General features: G+C 29.7%; 4 protein-coding genes across 4 annotated transcripts; 2 read left to right on the top strand and 2 right to left on the bottom strand.

The window, feature by feature from the left end:
• LOC109329849 (proteasome subunit beta type-7-B) lies at positions 23–3,659 on the bottom strand. Its single transcript, XM_019563715.1, has 9 exons — positions 3,577–3,659; positions 3,178–3,339; positions 2,142–2,283; positions 1,904–2,000; positions 1,753–1,822; positions 1,539–1,643; positions 1,033–1,131; positions 854–941; positions 23–259 (listed from the first exon to the last, which is right to left on the bottom strand). The coding sequence occupies exons 2-9, from the start codon at positions 3,316–3,318 to the stop codon at positions 180–182; spliced, it is 822 nt and encodes a 273-aa protein (XP_019419260.1). The 5' UTR covers positions 3,319–3,339; positions 3,577–3,659; the 3' UTR covers positions 23–179.
• Positions 5,677–10,861, top strand: LOC109328587 (protein DETOXIFICATION 14-like). The gene is made up of 7 exons (XM_019562119.1): positions 5,677–5,911; positions 7,444–7,988; positions 9,266–9,352; positions 9,440–9,496; positions 9,571–9,809; positions 10,451–10,656; positions 10,782–10,861. The coding sequence occupies exons 1-7, from the start codon at positions 5,681–5,683 to the stop codon at positions 10,857–10,859; spliced, it is 1,443 nt and encodes a 480-aa protein (XP_019417664.1). The 5' UTR covers positions 5,677–5,680; the 3' UTR covers positions 10,860–10,861.
• On the top strand, positions 14,459–14,926 carry LOC109328580. The gene has a single exon (XM_019562106.1). The coding sequence runs from the start codon at positions 14,459–14,461 to the stop codon at positions 14,846–14,848; it is 390 nt and encodes a 129-aa protein (XP_019417651.1). The 3' UTR covers positions 14,849–14,926.
• Positions 19,205–21,421, bottom strand: LOC109329825 (isoflavone 2'-hydroxylase-like). The gene is made up of 3 exons (XM_019563679.1): positions 20,528–21,421; positions 19,627–20,259; positions 19,205–19,447 (listed from the first exon to the last, which is right to left on the bottom strand). Exons 1-2 carry the CDS (start codon positions 21,416–21,418, stop codon positions 19,654–19,656), a joined length of 1,497 nt encoding a protein of 498 aa, XP_019419224.1. The 5' UTR covers positions 21,419–21,421; the 3' UTR covers positions 19,205–19,447; positions 19,627–19,653.

The following is a 22,862-nucleotide window of genomic DNA, read 5'->3' as shown; positions in this document are numbered from 1 at the left end:
GTAATCAAATCATGTTCCAAAATGATAAACAATACTTCAAATGATCAAATTTAAGGCAAATAACTTCCAACAATAAAAGCCAAAGTTCTAATAGTACAAATCATAAAATATCACAACCATTGCACACATCAAGTTTTTTCAGCCTCTCAAACACATGGTATATTTTTCTTAGTAAAATGCTACTCTTCCATGGCATCTCCTCCTACTTCAATCACTTCCACCTTCTCCGTCAACGGGGTAATCTTTGTCAAGAGAACCTCTGCAACAGATAAACACAAACCATTAGAAGACGTATACTTCGATAGTTTATCGATACCCGAATGCTTTATTTAGATAATGTCACGGAATTGTGAAGCTAAATTATACACGACTATTCAACTTAGGATTATGTGATGTGTCTCCTTCTCCTTCCAAGCTAAAAATAGAAAAGTACACACAATTAAAGACAAGCTCTAATCTAATAATAGTAAGTACTAAGTATGCTCAAAATTCCAATGTATGCCATGGTCAATAGGGGTCTAATTCTTCACTTGGAAAAACCAAGTATGTTAAATGCTACAATTAACTAGGTGAGAAAAATACCAACAAAAGGTGTGATCCATGCAATGTAATAAGTTCCGACACATGACTATCTCCGTTGATTTACAAGGAGGAAAATTATACATTTTTCTAAGTTGAAAGGTCTTATGAATGTTGGCTATCATCTATGTTTGATAGATCAAAACACTATACTCTCTAGATCGTTGAGTTTCTTAAATCAAACGATACTAAGTCATGTTAATGAGTGCAAAGAGTAGACACATAATGGTAAGCAAAAAAATAGTGTCATGTATTAGCAGAGGTCGGCACTAACCAGTCTTTTTGGAGAAAGTAAAACCGTTTGGATTGATATATGTACGAGGGTTTGGCTCGAGGTGGTTCCGGAGATAGTCCACATTTCCCTGTGAAACATTAATGAATATTTTTCACAGAAATTAAATTAGAACCTTCACGTCAAAGAATAACTTGTAGCATTGGGCATCAAGGTACTACCTTGGTTATCACACAAACATCAACATTACTTCCACTTCCCAAGTCGTTAAATATACCAGCACATATGGCATCAACAACTATCTTTATCCCTTCATCCCTCTGCATAACATTAAAATGTTTAGACCAAATTAATATCTCTCAAAAATTGCGACATAAAATTTGACAACATTTGAGGTTACAAATACCATCAGCAACAATTATAACATTTTGATATACATGTTTACATATAGACTCGAAACTAACATATTGAAAAGATCATAAATATCATACCATTTGGCAGAATATTACCAAGTGTACTTGTCTAACCGGTTTTAAGGTTGACATTCCTCATGATTATTCTAACGAAAACTACTTTACCAGTTTACCAATTACCATATACTGAATTCAATGGTTTCGATAAAGCCTCTACATCAGAACTACCCTCTACAGTTTGTGTAGCAATAAATCCTATTTTTTATTCTCAATTGAAGAAGACATGATTTCTAAGTCTCGATATGTTTACTTACGGTTAAGTTTTCCTTATATCTAGACTCGAATACAGACATCGCAGCAAGTGAACCTGATCCCATTGTAGCAAAGGGGAGGGTGTCAGTTGACCCATGTGGATAAATCTGCAGAATATATCATCAAAACAAAAAAAGTCATAAGAAATCCAACTATATGCATTCAAAAAAAGGAAACATGAGTATAGAAGATAAAAGTTGTATGCAACAAACTCACGGTATGCAAATGAGGTCCAGTGAAATCAACCCCGCCAAGAACTAAAGCAGCTGACACATGACCTTGGTAACTGGAAACGGTTTAAAAAAGTCAGAATGCATGGTCGACACAAAGAACAAGTTAACCAGAGATGAGAGTATTAAAACTAAACTTGAAAAGGTGCCTCTTCAGGAGAGTCAGTGCTGTAACAACTCTTGATTCTCGACCAGTATGGTAGCGATGCAGTTTCAGCTGTGAGCTAACCATGTCTACAACAAATAATAAAATTCTTATGTTCAATGGCTTTACTAAATTCACAATAGCAAAACTTAAAACACCAGCTACTAAAACTATTCACCGGGCATGAAATAAGAATGTGCAACCAGAAACATACGCATTTTAAAAAATACCTGTTACTGCCTCGGTATCAGCAGCAGTGCCTGCTCCACAGCAATATATGTTGGGTGCCATATAATGAATTTTCTCACAGTTTTTATCAGCGACTATGGGTCCTTCAGTAGCTCTGGTATCTGCTCCAAGAATGACTCCATCCTGAGACAAAATTATCATGTTGGAAATTTTAAAATTGGATTGTACTATACAAAATTAAAATATGCAATCAACATATGTAGCTCTATAATTTATAATTTATGAACATTGATGCCAAATGGTACAATAATTCCTTATTGTTGGACCGTTTTGTAGAAAGCTGTCTGTAGCGAAGGAACTCAGTTTCAAATTTATGAAAAATGTATATCAATTTACTCCTATCTAGTATGAGTACACACTAAGAGAACATAAATAACAATCTGTTGACGAAAAGTGCATATTAGCACTCATCTTTAACATGAAAACTCTTAATTTTCTGATGCGCAGCTAGATGAAGCAAAGCAGACAAAGAAAAAGCTAAGCCATCCAACTCAGAGATCCACTACAGAGTTTAATATGATAATCAGCTTTACAAGTAGCCAATTATTATCACTATTTTTATAAACCATTGCATAAGTTTTATGCCCTTTTATCGTCAATTGTTTCTAAATTCCATACACAAAAGAAAATCAATCCTGTAAATATTCTAAAATAAAATTTAACAATTTCTTATGATAAACCTGCCTCTGTGTTGTGCTTGGTGCTATACATAGTCGTCCCTAATCCCGGATAAAAGGTGAACATTGTGTTAGGGCGTCAACAGCGAATGTAAAACTTTGATAAATCTCTATGACATGGCTTTGCTCTAAGAAACTTAAAATTAATGTAAAAAAACAAGCTTCTCATAGAGATAGAGGAGGAGCATTTCTACCTTAAAGTTAGTAATTGGATCCAAAAAGTTCTTAGTTTCTGGTCATAATAATCTCACAGTAACAGCAATAAAATACTAGTTTCAATAATGAATCACTGTCTACACATAACATAAGCACTATACTACAAAGAAGAATTCATTGAGACCTGAAAAATTAAACCAACAATAGTGGTCCCAGTTTTGAGAAAAGATTGAGGCTTTAGGCCATTCTTCTCAAGCATTGCATTTCTTCTGCATAGATCAAAACTGAATCCACCCTTAGGAGGAAGATCCACAGATTTAGACATGCTCAACACTTCAAATTAACCCTACAATTACAAACAAATTCATAATAAGAAGATACCCATCACTCTCATTCTATCAAAAACATCAAATAATTTCATAAAAATTAACAAATAATCGTAGGAAAAAGCTACACCCTAGAAGTTTATATAAAAGAACATTGCTTTATAACGAAATAACAAAAAACAAAAAATACCCAGTAATTAAAATATGGATTTAATGAGAATTGAAAAGTGGGTTCAGAAAGATAGAGAAATTGTTACCGAGTTAAGAATTGAAGAAATGGAAAAGTGAGAGAGTGGAAAGGAAGAAACAAGAAAATAGGTTGTTTTTGTAAACAACATAAAAACATAAAAACAAAAAGAAAAAAAGAAAAAAGGTTGTTGTAATGGGCCAACAAAACCAAATTGGGCTGCTTCATTGTTTTTATCCGCATGAAGTGGTTCAATAATATTGTCTCTCTAATATGTAGTAGTCTTTTGCAAATGGGAATCGAGTATCTCCTAGTATAAGGAGATAAATCCTCCTATTAGTGAAATCATGACATGTGTCATGTTTCATCATTTTCTATAAAAATATTTTTAAAAATAAACAAAATAGCGCACGTGTCACATTTTTATCAGCTAGAGGAGATAAGTTATCTGCTGATATGAGGAGATACATTATTCTCTTTGCAAATTGCATATGGCTATACTTTGGGATTTATTTTTACCTTATATTTCCCTAACAAAATCTAAATCTCTAAATCGTAGCAAGATAATTAGCCTATCCATAAGAGGATATGAGATCATATGAACAATATAGTCGATTCTTTCCTTTGCTTGGGTTACTGGCCATCCGCTGGAAGTTTTGGGTATGATTCTAGAATAATAGAAAATTGAGATGGATATAGGCAATATTTATTAGTTTAAATTTTAATTAAAAATTAGGTAAATTAAAAAATAATTCTATAAAATTAACAAAAATCAATGCTTTGTATTAAAATGAGATATTGCATTTGTTTAAATTTTAAAATATCGTTTATCATCAATATGATGTTTAAAAAAAACATATATTGTATAATATTATGAGTATAAAATCTATATAATGTAATGTAAGAGTTTTTATATTGTTGTCAATATATTGTCTATCATTCATATATATTATTTTTTAAAAGTTAATAATAATTAACATATAAATGATTAATGATATATTAACATGTAAAAACTATTATATTGTCTATCTATGATGTGTAAACCTAAACTTTCTTTTGGGAAGACTTAACAAACTCACAATTAATTAACCATAATTGATTACAGCATTATATCCACATTCCCCTACATCATGATTATTTTTTGTATTAAAAATATACTTGATGGAACAAATTAATTTCAATTTTATGAATGTCTAGAAATTTTAAAAAAATAAAATGGACTAGTGGCCCTTTATGTCAAAATAGCACCATCCTTTTATTCACCCCTTAATATTTCCAAGGAGCTCTTGCTTACAAATTTAAACAATTGTATGTAATTGACAAGTATATTTGTAGTTAACAATTTCTATTAATTAAGTTGAGTAAAGAATATTTTTGGACGAAATGTCCATAGAGTTTTTTGCAAAAATATATTTATATATAGCTGCATGTATATTTATATATCTAAAGCCATGTTGCATAACTGAGATTGAGAGTATATTGAATATCTCAGGGAGAATCCTAGCACCAATACACAAATTTTGTTAATGATTCATTTTTTAATTCTATATAGTTATATATCTCTTTGAAAATATTTGATACAGCATATACAACTTGCTCTTGCTCTTTTGGTACATAGATCATTGAAGTTTCTGGTATGACATGTTTTCTAGTATTTTGTTTCAATTTTGATCTGATTTTTCTTCTCATAACATCTTCCAAAATTTGATTAAACCACTTTAAGTTCTCAATTCTCAAATGTTACAAAGTTTATAATTTTACTGGGGAAATGATAGAGTATATATTTTTTATAATTTTGCATGTGTCACAAGTTCAAAATATCGTTATTAAGGAGAGTATGGCATAATACATGCAATGTTTATATGATCATTATTTTGAATTTTTGTTTGTACAATGATAAAAAATTTAAGATAAGGTAATAAGGGTGATGGAAAAAGATAATGCAAACTTGTTTTAATTTACATTTAGGATAGTTGATGAGAAATATTGTTAGTGTAATTCAGTTATCGAATATTACACGATCTGATGTGACCCAAATATGATCTATTTGTATCATTTTGATTTAGTATCATGTCTTGTGATACAATTGCGGTAATTACTATAACTGCAATATTGTGGCTCCATGAGACAACATACTGATGATAGAAAAATGGTTGTTAATTAAGGTTGTAGGGATGGAAGAAGGTGATAATGGAAAATGGTTGAGGATGAAAATGAGGAAAAGAATAATAATGGAGGAGTTGAAGAAGGTTGGTTCAATAGCAGTGCCAATGGTGGTAGTGACTATGCTTCAATATCTTTTGCAAGTGGTTTCATTGATGATGGTTGGTCATCTTGGAAAGCTTTCACTTTCTAGTGTTGCTCTTGCTACTTCTCTTACCAATGTTTCTGGTTTTGGTATTTTGGTAAGTTCTTATTTTTCTCAACATTTCATTGCATGCCTTTCTCATTCTAGTAAGTTTTACTTTTTAGTTTGATTTTAATCTAATTGAACGAGGATTCTCTGTATTAATGGTGAGGTAAATAAAAAAATTTCTTATATTTTTAGTGTCAAAATTGTTATTTCATTATATATAAAATGATAGAAATATTTTATTATATTATTTTTTCTTTACTTTTATAATACTTACTTACCTCTTCACTAATGAAAATTATTTTACCAAAGAAATAATGATGTAATATTTTGTGTATGGTTAATAAATGTCATAGGGACATTTTTGTTGCCGAAAACAATAAAGAAAATTTGTATTGAAAAACTAAGATCATTAATTCTTAAAGTATTAAATTCATCATTTATTTGTCATTTTAACTAAAAAAAGTATACACTGACAATATATGAATTTCATACATCATCGTTATATTATCCATAATTTATATTTAATTATTATTGATTATTTACAAAAATATAATACAAATGAGTAATAGATGATGTAGTAATAAGTATATAACTTTTTTACACTCATAATATATATATATATATATTACACTATTTAACTAATGTCGTCAAGCATGTTAACATTTCTCTATTCTTTTGTATGAACTTCAATTCCTAATCACTAATAAAAAAACAAATGTACTAAATACTAGATTAAAAAAGTGGTAAAATTATATTGAACCTTTGATGTTTAATTTCAATTTTTTTAAACTGCTAACCAAACAAACCTCTAAGAGTCAAAAGTGACTTTTTTATTCAAAATAGTTATTACCTTTAAAAAAAAACTACATAGACGCTTAATCAATCTAGGGGTCAATTTTAATCTAATGAATTTATTTGCCAATCAATTTTTTAATCAGATTAGATTTACATAGTTATTTTATATATTTTTTATTATTGGTATAATATATATTTTACTTCAAATTATATTTGGGAGAACCTCGTGAACTGGACCATTCTTTTATGTAGTATTATTACATATTTGTTATTATATTTTAACTTATTTTTTATATTCAACTATTCTATTCTTGCCCATACTTAATAATGCAAGAGATATAAGATTAGGTGTCATGGACTGAAGGTAGAAACATTTTTCATTTGTATTAGTCATCATTTATATTAACCATCATTGAAATATAAGTTATACAAATGAGTAATGATTAATATACTAACTGCATAAAAAAACTATTTAGATATTCACTACGTCAGAGTTGAAGTTCAATATCGCTTATTTTAAATGTGTGATAGCGTTTTTATGCGCTTTCTGTTTGACCGCAGTAGTATATTATCATCATTAACAACGCTTCTCAAACGTTGTTGTATTGAATATATAACACAGCGCATCATCCACAAAACATTGTCATATATTGCACAAATACAACAGCGCATTATCCACAAAGCGCTGTCATATAGGTCTTACATAAACAATACATTTTATATGTATTATTACGATATCTGACATAGTGACCGATCGAATTATTTGATGTTAATAATGGTTTGCAGTCAGGGATGGCTGGTGGATTGGAAACTTTATGTGGGCAAGCTTATGGAGCAAAAGAATATAAAAAATTTGGAACCTATACTTACACTGCCATAATCTCCTTAACTTTGGTTTGTGCCCCAATCACAGTTATATGGATTTTCCTAGACAAAATATTAATTCTCATAGGCCAAGACCCAACAATTTCCCATGAAGCTCAAAAATATGCAATTTGGCTTATACCTTCTCTCTTTGGTTGTGCAATTCTTAAACCTCTAACAAGATTTTTCCAAACTCAGAGTTTAATTACCCCAATGATTCTAAGCTCTGGTGTAGTTTTGTGCTTCCATATTGTAACATGTTGGACTCTAGTGTTTAAATTGAAGTTAGGAATTGTTGGTGCTGCAATTGCCTCAAGCTTATGCACTTGGTTGAATGTGGTGTTACTTTTGTGCTTTGTGAAGTTTTCATCTGCTTGTGAGAAAACTCGTATCACATTTTCAAAGAATGCTTTGCTTGGTGTTGGAGTGTTCTTTAGGTTTGCTGTCCCTGCTGCAATCATGGTTTGGTAAATATTGTTTTCTTACTCTCTTTTACATTTTCGCATCGTGTCTTAGATGATTTGAATATGTATGGTGAAAATTAGTAGAAACCCTATTATCGAAATTAGATTAAATGGAAGCTAATCTACTTTTTAGTGACAATAATGGAGACCAAGAAAAATCGGATGCAATATTATTAGGAAATATTTAAAGATCAATGCTTTGTTAATAAACATGGTTTATGATGGATTATTGTAATGTATTAATGTGTTGTGGTAATAAAACGACTTTTACCATCAAGGTGTTGGTCTAATGGTGTAAGACCCACTAGATCTCAGGATCTACGAAGCATAGATACGGATACGTGTATCGGATACGATATGTATCCGATACGTCGACACGCATTTTTTCTAAAATGTAGGATACGACACGTTCAGGGATACGCGTATAAATTAATAAAAACTACATAAAATATGATAAAATTATAAGTGTAAATCTTCTTCTTCTCTCCTACCCTCTTTCTTCTCTTCTCTGTTAAGAAATAAAGGTAAGCCATTTATTTATCTTCTCTATTAATATTCACACATACTCTTCTCTTTATAAACATACTAAGCGAAAAGAAACTAAGAAGTAAGAAAGGTAACCCTTTTTTCTGTTTGCTCTTCATAACATACCTATGGCGGTAGAGGCGGTAACGCTAAGCATTGACCGACGACGTTATGGATCGGAAAGTACCAGCTATTCGAGGGTCAATATGGTGTGATGGTAAGTTGGTATGATGTGACCTTTAAATAAGTGAGTGTTTATTAAAAACAAATCTATCTTATCATAAAAACGAATCTATATATCCTATATTTCATTGAAAACGAATCTATATATCCTATCTTTTATTGAAAACGAATCCGATACGTGTCTTGATATTTATTTTTATTTTTTTATTTTTTTTATTTTTGGATACTCTATGGACACGTATCCTTCGCGAATCTGAGCGTATCCGTGTCGGACATCGACACGCGGAGGTATTTGGCGAATCCGTGCTTCATAGCTGAGGATGACTAAAAAGTTTATTATTCGAGCGACACTTGTTGAAGAGACAGTCATATACCCGGAAAAGATTAACTTTTTACCCAAAATGTGAGAGGATACCATTGCTAGTACAAAAAAACAACTTTTTTTGTTTGAAGGAGCCAAATAGACTAGATTTGCATCATAATTTATCACTAAATGTTGTGAAAGTTTTCTTGGCACAATCATCATGGTCACTTTGTGATGCAATATATCTAACTTGTACAATTTTATGAAGTCTTAAATGGTGGGCATGCGAGTTATTTGTATTGCTGGCTGGACTTTTTCCAAATCCAGGGTTGGAAACATCAGTTCTATCTATATGGTATATGCTTATTTCAACTTTTCAGAATAAGCCATTATTTTACAAGATAAAAATCTATAATATGTAACTTTGTTTTGTAATGTTCAGCTTGACAATCTCTACATTACACTTCACCATATGCTATTCAATTGGAGCTGCTACAAGGTTCGTTTAATTTCTCACTTAACATCACCAAATACTATAAAAAAAGTGACACATAAGTTAATTGCATGATACAGCACAAGAGTTTCAAATGAATTAGGAGCAGGGAATACTGAAGCAGTTAAAGTGGCTGTATTTGCATCAATGTTCCTTGCAATAACAGAAGCTGTTATAATTGGTGCAACCTTATGTAGCTGCAGACATATATTGGGTTATGCTTATACAAAAGAAAATATGATTGTTGATTATGTTGCTGTTATTACTCCTCTACTAAGTCTCTCAGTTTGTATGGATAGTTTTCAAGCAGTTCTTTCAGGTAACTATAATTATCTATCATAATTAATTTAAATGATCCTCTTATTAATTCATCTGGACTCAAAACTAATTAAAACTCAATGCTTATTAGGTCAAATTCATGACATACTGCAACCCTAGTAACCTGATCCAATAATATTGTACATTTTTTTTTCTTAAAAAATAATTTCTATAATTAGCTATAATGATAATAATATTTTTTTGTCTTCATGAATAGTATTATATATATTCTGATTAAAACTATTCACTAACAAAATTAAAAAATAATATATATAATTTTATGTCTTAAATATGCATACTATTCATATGGTTATATGGATGGAGATCGCCCGTCTCCAACGGTATCTCTTTCCCTATCCCAAGTAAATCGCATACTGACATATGAATAAAAAAATATTTTTTTAAAAAAAGTAATAAAAAGCAACACTCTAAATATCTTGAGACAGGGAGTGAGACACTGTTCGGAACTGGTTTATACTACTATATAAGCTTTACAAGGCTAGACAAATTAAGGTGACATTTCATACAGCAATAATTGCTGAATAATCAAAATTTACATGCATTTATCATAGTTTATCACTCTTGTTTTTCTTACCTGGCTAGTACTAATCCAAGTTTTTTTTCTGTCTTGTAATTAATAAGGGGTTGCTAGAGGAGGTGGGTGGCAATATCTTGGAGCCTATGTGAATCTTGGATCCTTTTATCTTGTAGGAGTTCCTGTAGGTGTTCTACTTGGTTTCATTGCACATTTTAGAGCAAAGGGTCTATGGATTGGAATAGTTTTAGGCTCAATTGTCCAATCAATTTTTCTTTCCCTTGTTACTGCTCTCACAAACTGGAAAAAACAGGTTCACAATTTATGGTTTAATTATTCTATCAATTATCCAACATGTTTTATGTATTCTTACTCATGTCTTATTAGCTTTAAGACCTAACTTTAGGTTTTAACAATATGTATGTAATAATTTTGCAGGCAAATATGGCAAGGGATAGAATGTTTGATGCTACATATTTGAAGGAAAATGGAACAGATCATGAGAGTGTGACATAGAATTAATAGAGAATAAAGTATCTCCTCGTACTATAAGATAATTTATCTTTTCCGGCTAATAAAAGTATGACACATGTACTATTTCGTTTAGTTTTAAAAATATTTTTGTAGAAAAAGATTAAATATAACATATGTCGTAATTTTAGTGGCTGAATGAGATAATTTATCTTCTTATACTAAGTAATGAGATGGCACTTTCCCTATTAGGAATATGTTTTATTTAGAATAAGTTTCTATCCATTCTGACTTGGTCTCTATGAAGAGCTTATTTTTTGGGATAGAGTTTGTTTTTTCTTTCTGTTTCATGTAATTGGCTATATAATAGCCTCACTTTATTGAATAAAACACATTCCTTCTACATGTTTAAAGCATTTGTATCTAACAATGGTATTATTGGAGAGTCACCATGGTGGTATAATGGTGATGACGACGATGAAAGATTTAAGGAATGAAGTGTAAGAAGTTATGAGTTCGAGTTACATCCATACTAAATTAATAAAATAGTTATAAAGTGATCTTCGATGATTAGATGAAGGAGGTTAAGGGTTTGAACTTTACCTATAACAAATACTAACGTAATAATATTTTTTGATAAAAAAGTATTAGTGCTTCATATATGGCTTAATCTTGGAGCCTGATTGACGAAGGTATCCCTATACGAGCAATGAGGACAACATTAGCGAGTGAAGCACAAAGGAAGGCGGTGGTGGAGGCTAAACTCAAATATTTGAAAGTCAAGAATTTTCTTGATAAAGAAATATTGGAAATAATTCATGTCAGAGACATGGAAGGCAATTTGGGACGCAATGAAATAAAAATATCAAGGATCCATAAAGGTGAAAGCATTACAACTTCAAGCATCAAGTATAAAAGTGTTAATTAATTAAAATTTAATAAAAATAAATCAGTTATAATTAATCTATATATATATATAAATTTTAAAGAGTAAAATTTGTGGATTCGAATAGTCTAGTCTTGGTTTGCGTCATCTCTTTCTTCTAGTTTCAAACAAAATGTCAGTCTACAATGAGTATTATCTCTTTAAATTCCTTTCTGCTTAGAGCAGAAAGTCAGCCTTAATAATGTCATTCATTTGTTATTGATTCTATTTATTTAAAAATAATAATAATCAAAAATATTTTTTATCAAATGAATGTAATAGAAATTCTTTAATTAGGAAGAATGTCTAAGATGAATATCATCTCCCCTCTATTAATTCCTTTAAAATTAATAACTCATATTTCAATTTCTTTTATTATTAAATAAGTTTAACTGCATTTTTATAGTTCACTTATGCTCGCGTCGTCTTTAACTTTTCCAAAAATGGGAAGAATGTCTACAATCAAAATCATCTCTTCATTTTTTTGTATTAACAATGATTTCCTCTCTCACCTTTTGAGTAAGGAATTAATTCTTTTTTGGGTGTGTGTTGTCCTCCCATCAAGTATTACTTGACATTTTGGACATCATGTAAATCTAGCGTTAGATGGGTCTTGCACCACTAGACCAAATTCTTTTTTGTATCTCTTCATTATTTATTCAATTTAATCAAAATTAATAACCTATATTTTTAATTTGTTATTTATTTTAGTAAACAAATATAATATAATGAAGCTTTTTATAGTTTATTTGTGGTTCACATCATCTTTAACTTCTCCTAAAGTGAGAAGAAAATATAGAATGAAAAACATCAATTTGCTATTAGTTTCATTAAATTAAATACATGTATCTTATAAATATTTTTAAATTAATCAAAGATCAAACCAATCAACTAATATCTTACCCATAACTATATAGTGTTCATTTTCATATTGCACATAGAGATAAGTATCAGTATGATTAACTTTTGTCACACACAAAATAAAAAAAATAAAAAATGTTTCAAATAAATAAATTTGTTTATGGGTATAAAAGTTCATGCAATTAGCAAGAAGATTGTTATGTTACGAGAGGATGATGTGCTAATATCTTGTTCAGAAAACCATTTTATCCAATCATGCTTAAAAATGAGTTTTCTATATATTAACAAGTCCAAATCTTTTGGAAGAGGTCAAAATCAGATTCAACTATTCCTAAGTTAAAGTGTTGGTTTTAACCAAAAATTGTATGCAATAAATTATCAACTATTTTGAGAAAGCGATTTTTTTGTTTTCAACAGAAAAAATTAATAAAAAATTGGGGATGAGATTGTGTTCAGAAGAAGCAAATTGTCACACACATTCATAATAGCAACATTTTTGCAGTCAAACTTCTAGATGGATGTATTTTTATAAATAAGTAAATTGTCATTTGGTTCCTCATAAATAAATGGTTTGTTATTTTGGTAGATCGAAATACCCATTTAATCTTTAAAAAGTGTAGAATATTGGTTATTAGTTTAATCCCTTTGCCACTTAATATGTCATGTTACCTATAGTAGGAAATAAATTAAACTTGCAATTTCCATATTTTTCTCTTAAGATGATATTTCAACAATGTTATTTATACAATTAACCTCTTACCAACTCTGAAAATTTATTTTTTAGATAAAGAAAGTGGAAAATATGATAGAAAGAATAATTGTAGGATCCTCCATTTTCACTAAAATCAAAATTACAAGAGTTTGTTACACAAATTACATTTGCTGATAATATTTTGAAATTCGTCAAGAATTTTTAAATGTTTTGTATTGAACTTTCATTCTTTCTACACATCTTTTGTTGTGATATTATATATTGTAAAGAAAGTTTGACACGGTTGTACATTTTTGTCATATGGTATATTACAAATATTCGGACGCATAATATTAGTCAAAATTAACAATATTTTGTTTTACTCATTGTTTACACATTCCAACTTGACAATTTACAACTAAAATATTGTAAGAAATAAAAAATATATCATTTAGATTCACAAATATATAATCAGTGTTGTGAGAACCAGGCCGGTTCGATTGGTCTGATGGCTGACCGGACTTGGAAACGACTCTGGTTTGCACTCTTAACCAAATGAGTGGTTGGGCCGTTTTGAACCGGAGAAAATCCGATCCGACTGTGCTAAATCCGGTTAAACCGCATTAACCCAAGAAGTGAATCGTATGGTTCACTTAAATATTAAAAAAAATGAAACATTACAATAATATTTTGTTTTACTTCTATCCAAAAGAAGATGGAGAGATAGTAGTTCTATATAGTTATACATAACTATTAATTATATAAAAAATTACATTTGATATAATTATATATTTATGAATAAAAATTATTAACTACCTATGAAATCATCCGGTCCAATCAGACAATTTAACCATTTAAACTAATTGAACCTAATACAAAACATCTTCCAGTTTAATCTCCAATTCGATTCGGATTTCACAACATTCCATATACAATATACAAATAACAACGTTGTATTCAACATTGAATATAGGAGCCTATGTTTACTCACAAGGTCACATTCCCACCCACTATCTTAAACCGTATTTTCTTGACTTTCTTATTCAATAGTCTAAAACAAATCCCCTTAAATCCTCAATCTTTAAGAGGTTAACGTAAATTACAAATAATACACTTCCATAAACATAGAAGAAACCTTCACCTAACTCTCACACCACCCCATATACCATGGAAACAAAATCACTATTGTCTAAGCCAACTTATGGTGGCATAAAGAGGTACTTGAGAAGGCGGAGCTACCACCGTCTCGATGGCGGCGACACCATCGGCGGACGGAAAATGAAGATCATAAGGTTGAGAGGAAGCCCACGTAGGAATTGGAGGGTTAGATCAGTTAGAAAATTGAGATGGGTGGTTATGACACCATTGAAGATGTTGTCTAAAATTAAGAATTTTTATATGAACTTTATGTTGAAGACCATGAACCCTGATAATATTCTTAGGGAGAAACATATTCCAAAGGCTATTAAGGGTTTATCAAATGATGCTTTTGAGGTTAGACTCATTTTTGAGATTTCCAAAGCCTTGGTTGCTTCTCATGAACTATATCCAATGTAATTTAATTTATTTTCTTTATCCTCTTTGATCCTTCTCTTTTTTTCTTCCAAAAAAATTCCAATTACTATTTTAAATTCTATTCCACTTAAAATGCTGGGAATTATCTAGGGTTTTTTCCCTTTGATTTTTTCATTCCTTTAATGGATATTTTTTGAATTGCTTGTTGAATGTGTGTAATTTGGATTTATATTCATATCTTTGGTAAGATGTACAAGGACTTATTTACTTGATAATTTCTGGTCCCTCTTATAATTAACAATTTATGCTTCACATATAATTATTCATTTTTTATAAAGTATGTTGCTCAAATGCCAAGATTATATATATAAAGAAATTAAACTCTGTATATATGGGGAGCATATATATGGCTGGGAACACCTATTAACATATTTTTATTTTCATCAATATAATAAAGTACGGTTGAAGGCTTTAAAAATCCAACATTCTTTTAGTAAGAAAAAAAAGCTAAGAACATAAAGGTAAATAATTTATGTAACATGTTGGATTGTGTTTTGACTTACAAGTTTATACTCAAATACCCTTAAACACATTGGCAAAATTTAGATTTTACAAGAAGAAGGTTGCCCAACACAGTTATAATATAAATGTTGGGTTTATTAAATCGTGAAGTCTCACACTGGATATGTAGAGAGAAGTGGAAGGGTTTATAAATAGAAAAAAAAACTCATGGAACTACTGACTTAAGGTTTTGGTTCAAAACACCGTGTCTCTCATTTGTGACTCTACACTCTTCTCGTAACCCGTAACAATATAACTCCCCAGTGGTCGGAGGCTTCTGGACGCATTCTGGTCTAACAATAAATACATAGCTAAACTTAAAATTTGTTGGATAATGTAGAAAGTTTAGGATGTTGAAGATTAGTCAAATTCAAATATAAATTAGTTCGAACAATTTACTATACAGACAAAAGTCTTTACAAACGATACGATAATAATAATTTATATAATAACTAACAAGATAAACGTAAACTATAAATATACTACTAGATTAATCCTCAGTGAAAGGAGAAACTATTAATATAATCATCATAAAAATAATTGTTGATAAACAAAATCATCACTGACATATTTTGGCAATGAAAGAAAAAACACCATTGAAATGATCATTGATGAAAATAAAACTAAACTAATTGATGGGTATAGGAATCACTACCTACACCTTAGTGCCATCTCTAACACTCACTCTCTATTCTGAAATATAATTAAAATTAGATGTCAATGTTTGTATGTGTTAATAGAATTGCCCTTATTTTTTTAGGGTTCGGATATTTTACACGTTTTTTTATCGACAAATGTTAGTACGTTAGTTGTTAATATGTTAGTATTTTGTTGTGGGTGAGACTCCACCTTCAACCTCCTACACCCTACCATCAAACCACTCTTATAACTCTCATTTTTGTTGATGGTAGGACTCGAACCCCTTAGTATCTTAGATATTTTACACGTTACACGACACTTATGTACAAAATTTATATATTGTAAAAGGCCTTTCATCTTTTCACTCTTTAAATTTGTCAAATTTCACCAATATATACTTAGATTACAAGAAAATGCAATAGGGATGAACTCGTATGCATTGAAAGCAATTAATCAAACGCATATGTAATAACATATTTCTCAGTCAAACTTTTAGATATGCATGTTCATGCATAATTGTGAAGACTAATCTCATGATAAAATATGGGATTATAGTTAAGTTAAAAGCTTATATAAATAAGCACTTTTATGAAACACAAACACGTAACTTATCTTTTTGTCAAAGTAGCTTGTAAGCTAGTTTAATTTATAAACTATTTATTGTCTTATGCAACACACTGTTTACATATTTGGTAACACCATCAAATATTTGTATTTATTTTTATCAAAGGTAACAACACTAAGTTCAAATAGTATAAAATGTAATGGCTGATGAATAAAAAGAATAGAAATTGGTGAAAGCAATAATTAATTAAAATAATAAATATAAAGATGGATGAATAAAATATATGTCAACATCTTGTTACCATATCTATACTATATATAAAACCAAAACTTGAAATAACTTTTCTCATGGTGTAATTTTCATTTCCTATATTGCCCTTAACATTATTTAATTTTTAGAAAAAAACTATATAATCATAATTAAACATTATCATAATCACATATTTCACCTTAAATCATAATCACACAAAAAATATAATATAAAATACACCTAACATAACAAATACATTTTAATTTAAAAAATGAAATATATAAAAGTTGAATATGTAGTATCACACAATATTCGCCGGCAGGCACGAAGTGCCTGTACACACTAGTAATAAGAAAGTATATTAATCATACAACATTGAATTAGCTAGCAAAGTATGCAAGGGTTGTGCAAATAGAAGAAGTATACCAAGTATTAAATTTTGGAATTAACTAAAAGAATATGTTTTAAAATGACCTCTCACATATCCAAAATCAACATAGTTGGTATAGTTCCGAATTATAAAATGTGACTATCTTAATTCAAATCTCAATCATGACACAATTCCCCATCCCTATAAAAAAAAATTAGCGAATAGAAAATATAAATTTATCAACAAGTAAACATAATATTTGGATTTAAAAAAAGGTGGTTTCTCTTTCAACTGAAATAAGTAAAAGAAATAGTCAAATGTGTTCATGTACAGTGAAAACAGCTAATGAAACGCATTCAATATAATATTTTTTAGTCAAACTTCTTGATTAGTGTGTATTTATATAAATTATTTTCCAAAGCTTATATAAGAGAAAAGATATACATGATCTTATTTTATATACGGTGAGATTGTTTTCAGAATTTGAATATGTGACTTCATAGTTATTAAACAACAATTTTAATTTTATACTGTGACTCACCCGAAAAAATGTAAACCAAAATTTATAAAATTAGTTAATTTTTTTTATAATGAAATATTCTCTTTTTTATATCCATCCATCAAAACGTATAATGAAAATTTTCTTTAGCCTTAAACTTACACGTCAATATACAATTAATCCTTATTCTCAAATCCCAAGGTGAGTGAAGCAAAAGTGAACATGTTTTGAAAAGAGCTGTCCCATAGTTTGTACCACTTCATATGTCATAAGCTTATGATTGGTCAGAAAAATATTTAATAATTAAATTTTAACTTAACTATATTTTTTCTAACCAATCACAAGTCTATGGCACATTGAGTGACACAAAAACAGTATGACAGCAGATGTATACGAATGGGGATCCCCTGTCCTAAAATAAATGTGTCATTATGTCCATAACCAATAAGATTTCTCCACAAATATGTTATTTTATGTTTTTAAAAATTTTCTTTTTAATGAAGTATTTCTTTTTCATTGAACTAGTTAATAGGTAATCTGTGTCCGATGTATACCCCTCCATAAGTCTCACATTAAAAGTAGCATAAGTTCAACCCATGAAAACTCCTTTATTGTTCATAGCATGAAAATAATCAAACAATACCCCACAATGAATATTAAGAAAGAGAAATAGTAGTTATGAGTGTCATAATAAAATATTGCCCATTATACCTCATTAGGGACATAGATCCCTACAACACAAGGAACACTGGAACAAGCACATGCAAGTGTACTATAACTCAAGGGTATCAAATTTGTCACATCATTTGTGAAGGATTTTATAATATCTGATAGTGTCCTTAGATAACTGATCCATTAGTTACAAAAATGCTTAATCAGTGAATATTAAGCAATGAAAGCATATCCATTAGTTAGAAAAATTAATATGAACAAATTGCAATTTCCAAGCATGCAAAACACTATTATATTGATCAAGCTGAGTAAGCCAACATCATTCAATACATTAAAGTCAAAACAATTTTTTTGAGTAATATATATATGCAATTTCTTGCTTGTACGCCAGACCAAAATGCTTAAAGGATTCAATGTTCATGATCAAGAACACAAATTAATCATGTACCTTTCCATATGAATTACTTGTAGGGAATTTCTCCTAATATGCAGTAAGATGTTATTCCTAACATACACATATGATATATATGGACAAGCTTTATCACAATTTTACCCAAAGAATTTTGCAAATAAGCATCCTAAATCCTACCAGGAACTACTAGCAGAAGTAATTTATTTTTAAAATTGAAATTAATTAAATAATTCATTAATTTCTTACTATTTTTGTATATTAATTACTTCAAAAATGCTTTGAGGAATCAATAAAAATATTCTTATTTAATTTATTCAAGCTTCAAAATATGAGAAATGGATAATAAAAAGTAAAGAAATTTATTGTACAAAATCAGGCTGCACTATTTTTTGATATATGGTACTTTACACCCATTTCCACATAGCTAACCCTAGTACACTTATTTTATGACAACACATCATTCCTTATATTCTCATACATGGTTCTTCACACAATTTTATTCCATACATAATTCAAGAGCAATATTATTTACACGACTTAAATTACCATCAAATTTCAACATATTTCATTTTCAGAAAATAAAGAAGATAACAAGCATCATAGATTGTGCTTCTCTCTCCTTGATTTTCCCAAAGGAAAAATGTCAAGATTTGTTGTAAACATAAGTTGCATAAATAATGATGGAGGTCATCTGTCTCAAATGATGTTCTACTCAATGTCTCAAGCCAATTAGAGTACTCCATTTTATTATTTTTTGCTTTTAAATTTTTTCTTTTATCCACGTATCAATATATAATTGGTCTGGGACAGAGAATGGGACACCGTCGAACACAGTTGATCCAAATCATCATAGATAACTTCTTTTTTCCTCAGATATGAATTACTTCAAAGCCTTGTTGATAATTGGAAGTGATTTACACATGGCTTCCAAGGGAAGTAACTTTGTCAAGTTGAACCAAGTTTGTTCTTTCATATCAATCTTTTCCTCACTCACTCTTTTCCAATCAAAGCATTGAATCAATAACCCTAAAGTGAAACTAACTCCATGCATAGCCATGAATTCTCCTGGACAAGCTCTTCTTCCAAGCCCAAAAGCAATTAACTTTTTTTCCTCTCCTTCTTTCTCATATCTCTCAGGTTTAAAACTTGTTGCTTCATCCCATATCTTAGGATCTCTTTGTATACCCCATGCATTAACAATCACTAAAGTGTCTTTTGGAATATTGAATCCTCCTATAGTAGTGTCCTCTGAAGACACATGTGGTATTAGCAATGGAGCTGGAGGGTACAACCTAAGTGTCTCAAGAATAATGTTTTTAAGGTAAGGAAGTTTTGAAAGATCAGACTCATTTAGTAAACGATCTTGACCTATTTGAGTGTCCAATTCATCTTTTGCTTTCTTTAATATCTTGGGGTGATTCAATAAATTACAGAAGGCCCACTCTAAAGTTGCACCAGATGAATCTGTTCCAGCAAAGAGCATAGCCTACAATAAAAATCAATCAAGTAAAATAAGAGCAACAACTAAACCAATATTACCACTAACTAATTTGTTGCCTTATATGATAAACCATATAAATCATTAAAATAAAAGAGAAAAAAACATTGGAGTGGACAGCATCACATGATATCACTATAATATTGCGGTTGCAGTGATCGTCCAACCGCATTATACTGCAATTGGGATATGACACCAAATCATAATAGGGTGTGCAACCGCAATTTAAAATACTAATATATAAAGGTATGCATACCAAAGTAAGTCCTTTGATGATTTGATCTGTATAATATTCTGGTTGTGATTCTTGCAAAGTTAGAAGATGATCTATCATGCTATCTTCACGTTGCTCCTTGCTACGTTGCTCCTTAATTAGGGCACTAACAAAGGTATCAAATCTCTTGTGAGTAGTCATAAGCTTCTTGTTCAAACCTTCAAAATCAAACCATTTGAGAAAAGGCAAATAATCTGCCTTATTAGACACACCAGCTAATTGCAACAATTGTGTCACTGTTTCTCTAAATTCCTTTGCTTCATCAATATCTTTCAACTCAGATTCTTCACCATAGTATCTCTTCCCTGCAATCATTCTCATCATGTTGTTATAAGTCATGTCACGGAAAGTAGAAGTTAACTCCACTTGTGCAAAGTTAGAACTTGAATCCTTAGCCAACTTTAGTATCAACCTTTGTGTTTCATCCTTTCTAATCCCAGAAAAAGAAAGAATACGTTGAGATGAAAGAACATCGGTAGCAACGATACGACGAAGATTACGCCAATGTTCGCCGTAAGAACATGATCCTACAGTGGTGTAATTATAGAAAATGTGTTTCCCAGAAAGATTTCTAGGACGATTTGCTAAGACCAAGTCATTTTTTGTAAAACATTCTTGGAATGCTGTTGGTGATTGAATAATTACAGCAAGACGTGTTCCAAACCAAAGAGAAAATATGTTACCATGTTTTTTGGACATGGTTTGAAAGAAACGATGAAGTGGTTTTTCGAGGATGTTAAGGTTTCCTATTATAGGAAGTGGTGGTGGACCTGGAGGTAGGTTTTTGAATGTTTTGGTTTTGAAGAAAAGCTTGAAAATGATGAGAAGAATAAGGAAAAAGAAAGAGTAATGCAACAATGTTAATGTTGCCATAGAAGCAATGTTAATGCAGGTATATATTTGAGTTATGTAGATTATATGCTATAGAAGCAATGTTTATATAGTGAGAATGAACATATGAGGGTTTTGTCTTCATTATATCCTGTGTTTTTTTTATTAGTAATTAAATTTATTAGTGATAGGAAAGAAGATTATTTAAATGTCATTCTACAGTATTTATTACCATATAATATTGTGATTTTTGAAGTCTTCCTCATAAAATTGTGATCACAATTTATTAATGATAAGAAAGAGGTCAATAAAATTATGTCAATTAGTAAAACTACTCTAATAAATTTTTTATCCTCTATCAAAAAAATAATATTTGTTATTAACTTGATTTTATTGGTTTGATATAGAAATAAATAGTGGTAAAAAATATCTTCATATGTGTTATGTGTAATATAATAAAACTTCTACAATTAAATTTAAAATAGTTTAATATATGTGCATTGTCTCTTTAGTGTAAAAAATTTACATTGATAGTATATCATCTGTCATTGATTTAGATTACTTTTATTTGACAATCAATAATAACTAACATATGAGTCGCAGATGATGTATTAATAGTGTAAAACAGTTTAAAATTTACCGCAGCTGATGAGTATATGTAAAAAGAGTCATACAGTGTGATATTTGTCAAATTAAAAACGAATAATTAATCAATAGATCAGTAATTAGTGGTAGTCAACCTTGGAAAGCATGTGCTCAAATCCTTTTCTTGTATATATATATATATATAACATTTTCAAAATTAATTGGTTATTATAATAGAGTTTTCTCCAACTCAACTCTTAGTAATACTCAGTCCAGCCAAAACCATATGATATAAGAGTAGATGATTAAAAACATGAGTAACCAATAAATTAAATGAAGGTTAGTCAAATTTTTAAATTAAAAGTAAGACTAAGAAAAATTATAAGCAATAAAAGAATTAGATATTAATATTTGTAAATTTAACATTATTTAAAGTAGATCATTATGATTCATATATATAGTTAATCACATCTAATGAAATATTAAGACTTGGTTATTGTCTTTTAAAATTAATAAATTTCTACAACTTAGTAATTATAATATAAAAATCTTCATATAAAAACCACTTCGGCTTTCTTTTAATTTTTTTTATCAACAAAACTGTATATTAGTGATGGAATATTAGGTGTACTAAAATCATATAGTAGTTCCAATGATAAGGTAGTTGAAGATTTAAAATCATGCACCAATCAGAGAATGAGATTTTCTCACCTTATTTCATTATACATACAATTAATTTGTTAAGGAATTATATTTAAGGCTCCTTTGGTGATCATAATGGAATAAAATGGATGAGATAATAATACATGAATAATTATCATTTAAAAAAATATATTGACAATGCATTACACTTAAATTCTTTTTATAACACTACAAACTCCAATGAAGCCAATTTAATTGA

Source organism: Lupinus angustifolius, chromosome LG02 (assembly GCF_001865875.1).
Source record: "Lupinus angustifolius cultivar Tanjil chromosome LG02, LupAngTanjil_v1.0, whole genome shotgun sequence".
Classification (NCBI taxonomy): Eukaryota; Viridiplantae; Streptophyta; class Magnoliopsida; order Fabales; family Fabaceae; genus Lupinus; species Lupinus angustifolius.
The sequence above is the reverse complement of the archived record's forward strand: the minus strand, read 5'-3'. Positions and strand labels throughout refer to the sequence as shown.